The 14779-nt window shown below is 43.5% G+C and overlaps 1 protein-coding gene across 1 annotated transcript in view; it reads right to left on the bottom strand.

Annotated features, from left to right (window-relative positions):
- Window positions 1-14779, bottom strand: part of MYOF (myoferlin) — a 225995-nt gene that overhangs the window by 160275 nt on the left and 50941 nt on the right. Inside the window, 2 exon segments of the mRNA XM_068258907.1 lie at window positions 4710-4890; window positions 9465-9556. Of these exon segments, the coding sequence (XP_068115008.1) occupies window positions 4710-4890; window positions 9465-9556 (273 nt within the window).

Below are 14779 nucleotides of genomic sequence, written 5' to 3'. Positions count from 1 at the left end.
AAACCCCTCCCACAATGTGATGTCAGGACCATGGTCCGGACAGTTTCCTGTCTGAACCTCGTTGCATTGTGGGTTGTAACAGCTGTTTACAGTCCTGGCCAAAGGTTTTGAGACTATCAAAAATAGCAGCAAACTTTGTGAAAACTAATAAACTGCTTTTAGATCTTTGTTTCAGTTGTTTATGTGATCTACTGAAATACAATTATAAGCACTTCATATGTTTCAAAGGCTTTTATTGACAATTACATGAGATTTATGCAAAGTCAGTATTTGCAGTGTTGGCCCTTCTTTTTTTTCAGGACCTCTGCAAATCGACTGGGCATGCTCTCAATCAACTTCTGGGCCAAATCCTGACTGATAGCAACCCATTCTTTCATAATCACTTCTTTGAGTTTCTCAGAATTTGTTGGTTTTGGTTTGTCCACCCAAAAGGAATGGGATTAAGATGGGATTAAGGATCTGGGGAGTTTCCAGGCCATGGACCCAAAATTTCAACATTTTGGTCCCCGAGCCACTTAGTTATCACTTTTGTCTTATGACACGGTGCTCCATCATGCTGGAAAATGTATTGTTCTTCACCAAACTGTTGGATTGTTGAAAGAAGTTGCTCTTGGAGGGCTGGAACCCACAAGAGCGTTTTTTTGAGCATTTTGGCAGCGCTGCGATACGCTAACGTTTTGCCAAAACGCTCAGCTGATGTTAATGGATGGGGCAACTTCCACAGGAGCGTTTGCGTTTCCCAGAAACGCAAACGCAGGACCTGCAGCATTTTGGGAGCGTTAGCGCTTCAAAGTATTGAAACGCTAGCAGAAACGCTCAGCAAAACCTAGACTGAGCGGTTTTGCTAGCGTTTTGCGGTTCAGCACACTAACAAAATTAAAAATTATTCACAGGACCAATCAGGATAAAAAAGCGAAACGCAAAACGCTACACAACCGCTGAGCAAAAAAATACACTGTTGCAAAACGCGACAGAAAACGCGCATGAATCCGCTTGCAAACCACTCAGACAAAACGCTAGCGGTTGCGTTTTGCGTTTGCGGATTTCAGTGGGTTTCAGGCCGGAGGGTGTTTTGGTACCATTCTTTATTCATGGGCCATGGCTGTGTTTTTCGGCAAAATGACACATGAATGGTCTCGTGATGCTTTACTGTTGGCATGACACAGGACTGATGGTAGCGCTCACCTTTTCTTCTCGGAGAAGGGGCTTCATCGGAGAATATGACTGCCCCAGTCCTCAGCAGTCCATTCACCATACTTTCTGCAGAAGATCAATCTGTCCCTGATGTTTTTTTGGGAGAGAAGTGGCTTCTTTGCTGCCCTTCTTGACACCAGGCCCTCTTCAAAAAGTCTTTGCCTCACTGTGCATGCTGATGCGCTCACACCTGCCTGCTGCCATTCCTGAGCAACCTCTGCACTGGTTGCACTCCGATCCCACAGCTGAATCCTCTTTAGGAGACGATTATGGTGCTTGCTGGACTTTCTTGGACGTTCTGAAGCCTTAACAAGAAATTAACCTCTTTCCTTGAAGTTCTTGATGATCCTATAAATTGTTGATTTAGGTGCAATCTTAGTAGCCACAATATCCTTGCCTGTGAAGCCATTTTATGCAGTGCAATGATGGCTGCATGCGTTAATTTGCTGGTCACCATGGTTAACCATGGAAAATCAATGATTTCAAGCATCACCCTCCTTTTAACATGTCAGGACTGCCATTTTAACTCAATCAGCCTGACAATGATCTCCAGCCTTGTGCTCGTCAACATTCTCACCTGAGTTAACAAGACGATTACTGAAATGGTCTCAGCAGGTCCTTTAATGACAGCAATGGAATGCAGTGGAAAGGTTTGTTTTGGGATTCAGTAATTTTCATGGCAAACAAGGACTATGCAATTCATCTGAACACTGTTCATAACATTCTGGAGTATATGCAAATTGCTATTATAAAAAAAATAAGGGTACTTATCCGTTAGCCGGGCGCATCCGGCAGGTGGCGCTGTTGTAGCGAATTTCGATGCGCAGTTGTATCTAATTCCATTCATAGTTACTATGGTAACAGGTGGCCGCAGGTGGCGCTAATTACATTGTTGATACGCAACGTAACGATACAGTGTGTTAATGGCAACGAATATACATTGTATTTGAAGTGGCCGGAATTAAAATGAAGGCGGCGGCAATGTAACACATGAAGCCGCCGCCTTCGTCTGTTCTTCTCCCCCTTTGCCCTCTCGCTTCTATACAACACTGCCAGCTGGGGGGGGGGGGGGGGGGGGGGAGACACGCGTGTCCCCCCACAGTCGTTCGTCGCAAGGAAACAAGCAGGCTTCCCTGCCGCGACGAACGACTCTGGGGGGACACGCATATCCCCGCAGGCTGGCAGCATTGTATACAAGCGAGAGGGCAAAGGGGGAGAAGAAGAAGAACAGACGAAGGCGGCGGCTTCATGTGTTCCATTGCCGCCGCCTTCATTTTAATTCCGGCCACTTCAAATACAATGTATATTCGTTGACATTAACACACTGTATCGTTACGTATCAACAATGAAATTAGCGCCACCTGCGGCGCTTCCATTCACACAGTACTACGTTCAGTAACTATGAATGGAATTAGATACAACAGCGCATCGAAATTCGCTACAACAGCGCCACCTGCCGGATGCGCCCGGCTAACGGATAAGTACCAAAATAAGCACCAACTTTACCAATTTCCAATATTTTTGACAGTCTCAAAACTTTTGGCCAGGACTGGCTGGGTCCAACTGCCAAAAAAAGCAAGCAGCATTTCCTTCCACTGACATCACCTGCCAGCTGTAAAAATGTTACCATGTGATAAATGTCAGAATGTAAATCAGGGAGAGGAAAGATTTTACAATGGGCAAACACTGACTAAATCATTTATACATAAATTGTAAAAATGAAGCACTTTTTCATTACATTATTTTCACTGGAGTTCCTCTTTAAAGTAACCTTTTGCAGTTAAAATTCACTAAACTATTCAAGACTGTGTTGAGGGTGATGGTTTGTGTGTCACTATTTCTGTGGTCGGTATGGAAATGATTTGGCGTTTGTCCAGGAACTTGTGAACAGAAATAATTACACATTGCAGAGCGGTGGCCCAGGGCAGGACAGAATAGCTACCAGGAAGCCATGACTGTACCTTATTGTTCTGAGATAACCCCGAAAGATCACTGTTCTGAAGTTCATCCAAACAATCAAGTGGCACAGTCATATGGAATTCCCTTAGTTTGGCAGCAGAGGACTGGTCAATTTAAGGACAAGTGACCTGAGGGGTATGGCGGTTGCCATATTTATTTCCTTTTAAAAACAATGCACATTGCCTGCGGATCCTCTGCTTGTAATATTTGTTCTAATACTTTTAGTTATAGACCCTGAATAGGCATACAGATAAAAAAAAAAATGTTTGGCTTAAAGGACAACTGAAGTGAATGTCCTTGAACCACAGTATTAGGGCTTGTTCGTCTGCCTTAACGTCTGCATCCAACTCTCACTAGCACAATGATGTCATCGTACTTGTTAAGGCTGCTGGGACTCCGTTAAGGTTATCTTACTAACGCAGCTGGCATGTATAACAGTAGAAATTGCGGACATACAATGTACTGTTAATCATTTTAGTTTGTGTATTCGTATATGTATTTGTAGCCATTTATGTAAGATAGAAAACTGTTGACGTGTACTTTGCCTTAGCCATGTATACTACAAGCAATTCCGAGTACGCTACCCCCGCACTTGGCGAATAAATCCTTCTTGTATCTTGTATTTCTTGTTTACACTATGAGCGCTTTGAGCTTTTTAAAAACGCTAGCGATATTAAAAAGCGCTTGAGCAATGATTTTACATGCGAGTGTTCTCACATGAGCGATGAGCTTTCTTACAATCGCAAACGCGGCTCCTGCACCATTTCCTGAGTTTTTGTGCTTCAATGCAAGGTATAGGAAATTCGCTAAGCACTTGAAAAAGCGCTTAGAAATTCGATTTTGTGAACGCTTTTTCTAAACAAAAAACATTTATATTGCGCTTTTCTCCTGGCGGACTCCAAGCGCCAGAGCGCAGCCACTAGGACGCGCTCTATAGGCAGTAGCAGTGTTAGGGAGTCTTGCCCAAGGTCTCCTACTGAATAGGTGCTGGCTACCTGAACAGGCAGAGCAGAGATTCAAACCCAGGTCTCCTGTGTCAGAGGCGGAGCCCTTAACCATTACACCATCCAGCCACCATATAATAACATTAGAGATTTAGTTCCTGGTCAAAAAGTTCACTTCCTGATTAAGTGCAGAACAAAACAAAACACTAATTGCCACATAAAAGCGCTTACAAAAGCGTTTTACTAAATTGCAAATTGCTCTAAAAACACTTTCATTTGTATTTTGTGCGCACCAACCAACTAAAGGACCAATTCATTTAACATACTGGACGCGCAAGCGAAGTGACGGACAGCAGGACATGGCCATTCGTCTAAACTACTTGAACACGTGAGCATCTGCACGATATCAGCCCAACCGTCGTGTGAGTTGATCCGCTGGATGGATCGGGCAAACCACCTGTTATCAGTCGCTTGTCTAGCCGTTTACCATGCGCACACATGCCTGATTGTTGTCCAACAGACCGAAATCAGACAACATATCGGGCGGATTAGTTGGACGTGTGTACGAGCCTTGATAGACAGGTCCAGGGTAAAACAAAAAACAAATCTTACCTGGGGGCTTACTCCAGCCCCTGACAGCCTATAGTCCCTCGCCACAGCTCCACTCCCAGCAGTTGTCCTGGGGTCCCCTCCATTACAGATTCCGACCTCGCCAGGTCGGCTTCTGCTGCGCCGCTCTCGGGAGGGCGGCTGCACACGCGTGCACAAGATGCTGACCTGGCGAGGTTGGCATCTGCAACGGATGAGACCCCAGGACACCAGCTGGAAGCGGAGCTGTGGCGAGGGACAGATAGGCTGCAAAGTACTGGAGGAAGCAGATCTTGTTTTTGATTTTTAACCCCAGACCTGTTCTTTAAGTCAACCAGTATATTGTGAAGAATGCATCCTTGCTGTCTCTACCCCTCCATTGGTTCTTTCACTGGTGGCTGCTGTTGGCAGGGCATTCTGGTGGTGCCTGTACCTAAAAGCCATATTATAAATCCTACCAGCCTAATGCCTGGTACACACCATGCAATTTCCTATCAGATAGAAAGGTCGAATCTATTATTTCTGGGCCGATCTGATATTTGCTCACTTCTATACAAAAATCAGAAAAACGATCGGAAATCAGATTGGACCAGTTGTAAAGAATCGATTTGACCCATCTGACGGGAAATTGCATGGTGTGTACCAGGCATTACTACAGAACAGCACAAGCATTTTCAGAAACCCTTGAAGTTGGTAGGAAAGGGCACATTTTAGTTGGTTTAGCTTCCATGTGATCCTCTGTAATGCTAAGCATACAGGAGCACACCATTACACCAGCAGCATTATGGGTGTGCTACGCCAGAACTCACAATAGGTAATCCACACCCACATGTTGTGTATTTGCCTATGGCAGAAGATACACTATGATCCTATCTCCCCACCTATTCTGTGTACCATCGCTACTTAAATATACACAAGATAAGCTCCTTATAACAACTTTCTCAGAGTGAAAGTTTGCTATAGTCAAAGGACTCCAGCATTGTCACTGCATTTAAAATCGGACCGGATCTCAGAACTTCTTCTCTGCTCTACAAGATACCTATTTAGCACTACATTTTCGTTTACAAGCTATAAGCAAAAAATATTGTTTTACATTACAACGTATAATTTCAGCTATATCCCGCGCCCTTTTTTGATGCATGCCCCTCTGTGATCTAATCTGATCAAAGAGGGATCTACTGGCTGCCTACACTGCACTCTACTGTTTAAACTTCCCCCGACAGGTAGTAAGTGAAGCCAGCCGGAGCCCACCGCGGAGAAGGGACCATGGGGACACGCGCCAGCGGTACAGGTAATGTATTGCCGCTAGCGTCGGTCGGACATTCGAAAGCCGCCATCGGTGCACTCCCGACCCGCCGGCGATCGAGCAGAATTTTCCGCACAGACAGATCAACGGGATCGATCTATTTGGGATGGAAATCTGTTGATCGGTCAGCGTTTGCACATCGATTTCACAGCAGACTCGATCAGTGATCGAATCTGCTGTGTATCGGCGGGACATCGAGTAAAGGTGCCCATACATTAGAACGAGTATAGGCAGATTCGGCCAAGAGACAAATTTATCTCTAATCAAATCTGATTAGAGTTAAATTTGTCTGTAATTGAATCTGCTCATACACTAGAGGCCGATTCCCATACGATTTCAGCATGAAATCATCAGGGAATCGGCTGAGCCGCCGCTGTCCGCCCGCCGCTGCAGACAAAATGTATAAGTGGATTACCTGTCTGTAGCAGTTAGTCGGGTCCATCCGTCCATCTCGCCGGGTAAGCCGCATACACGCTAGCGGCGCATAAACGTCTGACCTCAGCCGCTATGCGCCTTCGTGACGTCAGAGCGTGGCGCCGGCGTGTATGCGGAACCCGGAGATGGACGGAAACCGCGTGGAGGCTGACACCTGAAAAGTAATGTATAAATGCACTACACACATTTATACATTGTGGCGGCTTGGGTTTCGTTGTCTCGCCGCTCGTTCGCATTCGGTCGCCGTACCGCTGCACACCCGACCAACCAACCTCGGCCCGACATTTTCCAACATGTGCAATCGACTGTGCGGCCAATTTCTGTCCCGAAATTGGTCGCTTTGTCGGTCGAGCATGCACTTTGCAGCATCAATTTTCATCCAATTCGATTATAATAAACAAATTGGATTGTCGATTGGTTGGTTACCTAGTGTATGGATGTAAATCCACAGCAGATGCACTGAGGAAGCCCACATGAAGTTAGTAGGCGTAATGCGTATGCAGGCATGGTTACATGCCGCCGCAATGAGAGCGCGTGATGCTCTGCATCCCTCCATCAACGCATGGAACATCTTAGTCTGGCCCGGCCAGGAAGACTCACCAAAAAGCACCCGCGACTACGGCAAGTGATGGCAGTGTAAGCCGCGGAACGCCGCAGATACAAGCCCACGAGTGCTGAGAGAAACAAAGAACGGTGTGACCGATCAAGAGGTGGCGAGTGCTGCAGTGCAGCGTTTGATTCAGCACACTAAGGGTGCGTTTCCATTGGTGCGGTGCGATTCCAGTGTGGAAAACGCATGTGCGATTTTGCATGTGGATGTGTTTTTCTATGCAATTTTGCATCCGTTTTGTGGCCAAGCATTTTTAACCATGTCAATGCTGGTGTGCTTATTACATTGTTTTACATGAAAACACATAGAAAAACGCATCCTATTACATTGTATGCGATTCGCACACCGCTTCGCGGTGTGATAATTCTGATGGCTCTGCCGTGCAGATTTTTTCTGCACAGAAAAACGCTAAGAAATCCTGACAAGTGGAAACAGTCCCATCCACTTGTATTGGTTATGCGAATCTGCATGCAGAAAACTCATGCAGATTTGCTCCAGTGGAAACGTGCCCTAACAGGACTGTACCTAATCTGGAATATATACACAGGCTAAAAGCGTTCTGTGAATGTAGCTTTCTATGGAGCAAGATGCCATTACAGGTCTGTGGAAACTAGCACTTTCATTGAGGAACCGGGGCACTTCAGTTGAAACTGTGATATGGAAGTATCCCTAACAATTCTATTAGAGAGGTGTGATGTCTCATGAAAAGTTGCATTAAGTTGTCAGCTGCTATATCCAACAGGAGAGTACAGTCTATTGGCCAAAGACTTTGTTTGCATGTGTTGGTATGAATGGGGAGCGCTCCAAATCATACAGGCATTGTTTTTAGGGGAGAGGGGGTTGTTTATGTGGGGGGGGGGACGGGGGGTTGTGTTATTTTGATAACAAATAAATTGATATGCATTGTGAGAAACTGGTTCCCTAGTGTGTAGTACGGATATTTACTAGAACATTAGTAGCAAAGAAAATATTCTCATTTTTATTTTCAGTTATATAGTGGGGGTTTTTTTGCTTGTTTTTTTTATATAACATTACATCATTCTCTAATACTAGCAGTTTACACACTACTCAGCATTCTAAATGATTTTAAATAGTAGGCTAGTGAACTAATGAACTGTCCTCTGCAGAGAAAAAGAAATACAGTGACTGACAGTTGAGATAACAAGCTTCAGAAGACAGAGCTCTCTGCAAATTTGAATATCGTGGAGCTCAATGGCTTTCTGCACAGATAACAGGAGTTTCATAACTTCCTGTACTGGAAACAATATTAGACTTCTGTGTCTACTCCTAATGCCAATTCTTAGCTGTACTACACATACAATTTTTTTTTGCTTCAGTGTCTCTAAGCAGCATACCAGAATACCATGCTCTGTGAGTCCACCAAATGTAAAAGAAAATAAATGTTAACGCTAAGGGCCTGTTTCCACTGCATGCAGATTGAATGAAGAATGGATGCAGAAACACTGACTCCAATGTCTATGGGCCCGTTTCCACTAAACGCAGTTTTTCTGATGCAGATTTTTCCATAGGCATTCATTGTAATCAGTTTTTCTGCATCCATTCTGCATCCAATCTGCGTGCCGTTGGAAACAGGCCCTAAGAGTTTCTTTTATTAATACAAATAATGTACAATAAACCACAATGGGCTAAACTATCTTGCAATATATTGAAGTCCACCTTAAAAGGATACTCGAAGTGACATGTGACATGATGAGATAGACATGGGTATGTACAGTGCCTCGTACACAACTATGCTGTGTTTCCTTTTTTTCTTTCTCTGCCTGAAAGAGTTAACTATCAGGTATGTAAGTGGATGACTCAGTCCTGACTCAGACAGGAAGTGACTACGGTGTGACCTCACTGATAAGAAATTCCAACTTTTCCTAGCAGAAAATGGCTTCTGAGAGCAAGAAAGAGGTTAAAAGGGAATTTCTTATCAGTGAGGGTCACACTGTAGTCACTTCCTGTCTGGAATGTTAGTCAGGACTAAGTCAGCCACTTACATACCGGTTATTTAACTCTTTCAGGCATAGAAAGGAAAAAAAAGGAACCCAGTTACTGGTGTGCTAGACATTGTACATACACATGTCTATCTCATGTCACTTCGGGTATCCTTTAAATCATGTTCAGTTGCTTTGCACAAATCCAATCATTCTCACATGCATACACTGAGTTCCTCCTAAAAAATAAAGAGTTATGTTGGCACAGTTATAATCCAAGGTAATGGGGGTGGAAACCTCAAACTGCATAGACTTTGCAAAAACCGTTTCACAATTCCAGGTACAAGAATCCTCATAAAAGTACTGTCCTATGGCAAGTCTATGACCCCCCATTCCTCCCATTTGTTGCTTTCAATTAAAAGAATCCTTTAACTGATACCTTCTTCTACAGATAACGTAAGCTCAGATCATAAGAATAGGCCACTTACTTATCCTTTCCGATTGTTTCAAAGTCTTTGACAGTGACGTCTAATGTGGAGGAGTAATCCAGAGGTATTCCTTTCAAGTCAAACTCCAGAAGCTGCAAGAGAAGAAAGTGTGAGAACAGCCTTTATGTAGCCTTATTGAACCACAAATATTTCACAGCATACAGTGGACAGAGGACAGAGGACTTCACACAAGTCACCCCCGCCCTCAGTGTTTGTCATGAGTTTCTAAATCCAATTAGTTTCCTTCATGCTGCCAATCTGGATGATCAGGGACCATGCAGAAAATAAAAATGTATGTATAAAGTGACCTGAGGATTTGAACCAAGATAAACTTCAGCTGACACACATGGTCTTACTTTGTTTTTCACACTAAAGAGCAGTGTTTTGTCAACATTTTTGTTCTGTGCCCCTTATAAAAACCACATGTGCCAAGTGCCTACAGTACAGAAAAGAACATTTCAGGGATGAATTCTTGAGAGATACACTATCAGTAGTACAATCTTAGGCCTGGGACGCAGAGTGCTTTTATGAGCATTTTTGGAGTGCATACAAAACAGTGCCTTCAAAAAAACGCGTTGCTAAAGTCAGTCTATGGTGTTAAGCCCACTAGAGCGATTGCAAATAGAACTACTCACAGGACATGCAGCATTTTGTGAGCCTTTGGGCTCAGACACGTAAACTGCTAGAAAAAAAAAAAAACGCACCTCAAAAACACAAAGTGCCTTGAGATTTGCAGTGGATCCCTGGCCTGTGTATAAATTATTGTTCACCATTCCATATTGCGGCCGGTGGAGTGTTTAGTGTTAGCCATCAGTAAAAGCAAGACGTTTGGAATCAGGATGATACCATTTATTGGTTAACTTAAAAGAATAAATGCAAGCTTTGAGAGGCGCTAAGCTTGTACAATTGTCAATTGTACTCCAATTTTATTGCCTGATGAAGTGGGATGTGCCCATGAAACGCATTACATCTATCCGGAGTATGTAAATAAATCGCATTTGTTAAATTAAGCAACATTTTTCTGTGTCTACTTTGGGGAGGCAAGTCCACCACTAACCCCCCATTGTTCCCTTTTAAAACATTTTATCCTACTTTATACTTTTGACTCCTCTGTACAACAAATGCAAGCTTTCAGCTGTGCAGCCTTTATCAGACTCAATCCTGTTTGCTTACAAGATGTTGGGACAGTTATATATGTGCATATAAAAAAAATAAATCTATGCATCCCCTTTTCATGTTGCCAGCATAAATAAATACACGTCATTAAAACCTCCCTAGCGGTAATGACAGATATACACGTCCATACAAAACATGCTGTAAATAGTATTGACATGCCTACTCGTCAATACTCTCCTGCACTGTATGCTAGACCCTTGCTTCACACATTTTGGCAAGTTACAGAAAGAAAAGAAAAGAAAAGAAAAGAAAAAAAAAGAAGAAGAAAAAAGAAAAAAGTTATGAAAATTAATTAAATCACTCTTTGCAAAGAAGTCCTGGGGAAATTGAAGGCCAGGGAGGTTAAGATGTCTTAAAGTGGACACAAATTAAAAATACAAGATTTCAGAAATAAAATCTATTTTCTAAATTATAATGATAAATAGCAGCCTTTTTTCAGCTGCATGATGACAAATATAAAATATTTTACATTTATTGGAGGAACCCCTCCCTTCCTTTCAAATTGCCGGATTTTTCCGGCAAACTGGTGGAGTAGATGGTGTCCGGCAATGAGGAAATGCTCATGGCTGCCCCCAGTATAATCCTAGCTATGAAAAAAGGTGGAAAGCATGCACTGAAATGATCATAGGCTTGAAGGAGTGTTTATCTTCAGAGTGGTGCAACTAAATATTTTTAATTAAAAAATGTTTGGTTTGGGTCCTCTTTAAATGAAACAGAACATCTAAATGGGGTGAGAGGTTGCAGGCTGGTTTATGTTTTTTAGTTAGTCAATAAATGGTGTCATCCTGATTCAAAAACGTCTTGCTATTGCTTTCAATTAATGAAAATACTTTGAGAGTTATTTTAACATTAACTTATAGTTTGTTAGACCTTGCACTGAAGTCAATAACCCTGAACGCATCAAATTTACTCCATGGGGCATACAGAAAACATGTTGAGAACCTAAGCTATAGATAATATGCCAGCCTTATATGGGCAATATTCCCCCGTGGATAAAAAAGACGCAATAACTACGTCTCAAATCCTGGAAAATGTGAAGCGGATGGCATCCAATCACGTTACAGGATAGATTTAACACCTTTTCTAGGCTGGCGAACATGAGAACCTGTTTTTCAGAGGTCTCCTGATCAAGTGGTGACAGTTTCCCCCCCCCCCCCCCCTCCCAAAAAAAAAAAAAAACAGGCACATTGCAGCTGACTCACAGAAAGATCAAAACAAACAATTAGCCAGGCTTGTTATACTTTATTTGGCCCTTTTATTTCCCTCTCTGGGTCAGTGAAAGTTTGCATGTTAAGGCCACACATCCCAACAATCTGACTAACTAGCTTCCAAACTTAACTTGGTCTGTTGGAAGATAGTCAGGCGTGTGTACGGCTGGCAAACAACCAGATGACTTAATAGTTGGAAAAGTTGATCCACTGGATGGATCTGGCAAACAATCTATCATGTAGGTTGGCCATGTGTGTACAAGTCTTTTAAATAGCTTTGAACAATGTGAGGCCCACAGGTACTGAAGAGGCATGTTTATACACCTGAGGGGGCATTTGTTGTACCGTTTCTTTGCAGCCTGAATAAAGAAGTGTTGTCTGGAGAGTGCCGGAGTTTGTTTGCAATCAAAAACAAAGTTTGAGCAAAAAGGGCAGACATGTTGTTCAGTTTGTCGTTTAGCTTGCGCGCATAGTATTTAAGAAAGTTATTTAGTTGGTTAGGGTGTATGTACTTTGGAAACAACTTGTGTGGTTGGTCATTTTGTGCATTATGTTGGATGTGTGAATGAGCCCTTAGGAAAATTGTCCACTAATCACTATATCCGATTAGGATAGGTTTGTACTTTTGCTCATTGAAGGATCTACAGAATGGCCCCAAACCACACAATGGTGATCCTTTCTGACCATACCCATCCATCAACAATTGGCAGCCTATATATTATAGGAGGCCGCACAGCAGACACACAAATAATTTCATATGCATGTCTTCTGAATTTTACATACATATTTGTAAATATTTTTAGTAGCTCATAAAAAGCATGCCTAAAATAAATTCTTAATATCCATCACCAGTGTAAAACACTTTCCAGGAAAATGGATACTAAAAATCAAAGCAGCTTGTTATACATTATACTGCACTATCTAGGATTATGTTGTTAGCCTACAATGCTATCATAGTAAAATATTTTAATTTTTTTGGTCTTCGAGGTGTCAAGGGCTTAGCACATTTTTGGATTTTCTTGTACCCATCTGAATACTTTCACTGGCTTCTACTCCAATACAAACCCTCTCCATGCCTACTGTCTGTTGGTGTACCACCAAGGCTCCACCCTTGGACCTCCTCTTCATCTATACTCATGGCTTGGGACAATTAATATGCTCTTCAGTATCATCTGTACTCTGATGTTACTCAAATATCTCAACTCCTAACCTCTACACCCTTATGTCAAGATCCTGTCTGTCTGCATTCATGTCATCCTGTATCCTCAAACTCAATACGATTAAAAAGTAAAGGATATGACCTCCCCTCTTATCGGCTAACCCATTTGTATACTCCCCAAGAGTCTCCACTTAACAATACTCTAGACTGTAAGCTAGCAAAGGCAGGGACCTGACCCTAGATTTTTTTTTATTTCTGCTGCTCTTTACCAATTGATTATGTTCCAGTGTTGGTGAGGTTAGTATTTGTACAATCAGGCCAACCAGTGACAGAAGTAAACGGTGTTGTGTGCTCATGCATCTATGCTCCTCACTAGTGTACATTTTTGCACCATGTACAGAGCTACGGAAGATGCTGGCATTATATGAATAAAAAAGAAAAAGTGGCGACAGACATTTTCAAATGGGCAAGGTTGAATTGTGTGTGCTCCTCCCATACCTACTGAAAGTAAGAAAAACTACAGAGGTAATAACACTCACCATGAAAATCACAAAACGCCAATTAGCATGCGTTCTTTAGTCAGTTTACATTTACAACCTCCAAACTACCCGCCACCCACTGTCGATGGCAGCGAGACCTACGCAATCCCAACCCTAGCGTCCTTGCTGACCCCTCCATGCCCTCTCCTCCACTCTCCCCACCCTAACCTGTCCTAATCTTGCTGCAGCTCAGTATCGCCAAACTCATCAGCCCTAGAGAAAGCTGCTCCACCAATATTCAGCTGCAACCGACCCCCTAACCCCCAGCCCCTGGCGCACTACCCATACTCGCAACCTCAAGAGGGAAAAAACGCACCACTGCCCTTGCTCATGCGAAGCAGGAATCCTTTACAAGCTCATAGGAGCACAAGCTTCCAACCCTCAGCGTCTTTTTGCCACTTTCAACTCCCTGCTTAACCCCCCCCCTCAGTTTCCTCCTTCTCTGCCACAGATTTAGCCACCCACTTCAACAAAATTGTCTCCATCCATCGGCAAATATCCAATCTTCACCTCCCACCCCCCTCCCAACCAGCTCCTCCTCCACCCTATCCTCCCCTCACCTCCTTCACTCCTGCTACCACTGAGGAAGTCAACCACCTACTGCAGACTTCCCATACCACTACTTCCCCCCCCCCCCCCCCTTGACCCCATCCCTTCTGATTTACTCCAGCTTCACTTCACGGAATTGGCCCAGTCCTCACTACCCTGTTTAGCCTCTCCCTATCCACAGACACCTTTCCCCTCAGACTTCAAGCAGGCCACTGTACTACCCCTGCTCAAGAAACCCTCCCTCGACCCCTCGCTACCCTCCAACTACCGCCCTATCTACCTCCTTCCCTTTGCCTCAAAGCTCCTTGAGCGTCTGGTTCACAAACGCCTGACCCAGTACCTCAATGCCAACTCACTGCAATCTGGATTTTTACATGTACAGCTCTGAAGTTGATACAAACCACCTGAGAAGTCTATCCTGAGGACTTTACTTTGTCAGCTTATGGATTTTGCTCTTGAGCGCAGATATAAGTTTATATAGATGCCTTAATCTCAACTTTGCAGTGCTGGGTTTCCAGTTTAAAGCTCAGCCATGGCAAGATCTGTACAGAGTTTGTAAGTTCTCCCCTTCCATACTTAAACTGTTCAAATGGTGGTAGTCCACAGCAGCCCTCCATAGGTGGAGATAGGACCTATGCAGTCAAACCTTACTTCCTGGACCAGGGCTGATGCAGAGGACAAAAC

The sequence above is a fragment of the Hyperolius riggenbachi genome, chromosome 10, assembly GCF_040937935.1.
Source record: "Hyperolius riggenbachi isolate aHypRig1 chromosome 10, aHypRig1.pri, whole genome shotgun sequence".
NCBI lineage: Eukaryota > Metazoa > Chordata > Amphibia > Anura > Hyperoliidae > Hyperolius > Hyperolius riggenbachi.
This window is presented reverse-complemented; position numbering and strand designations above follow the sequence as displayed.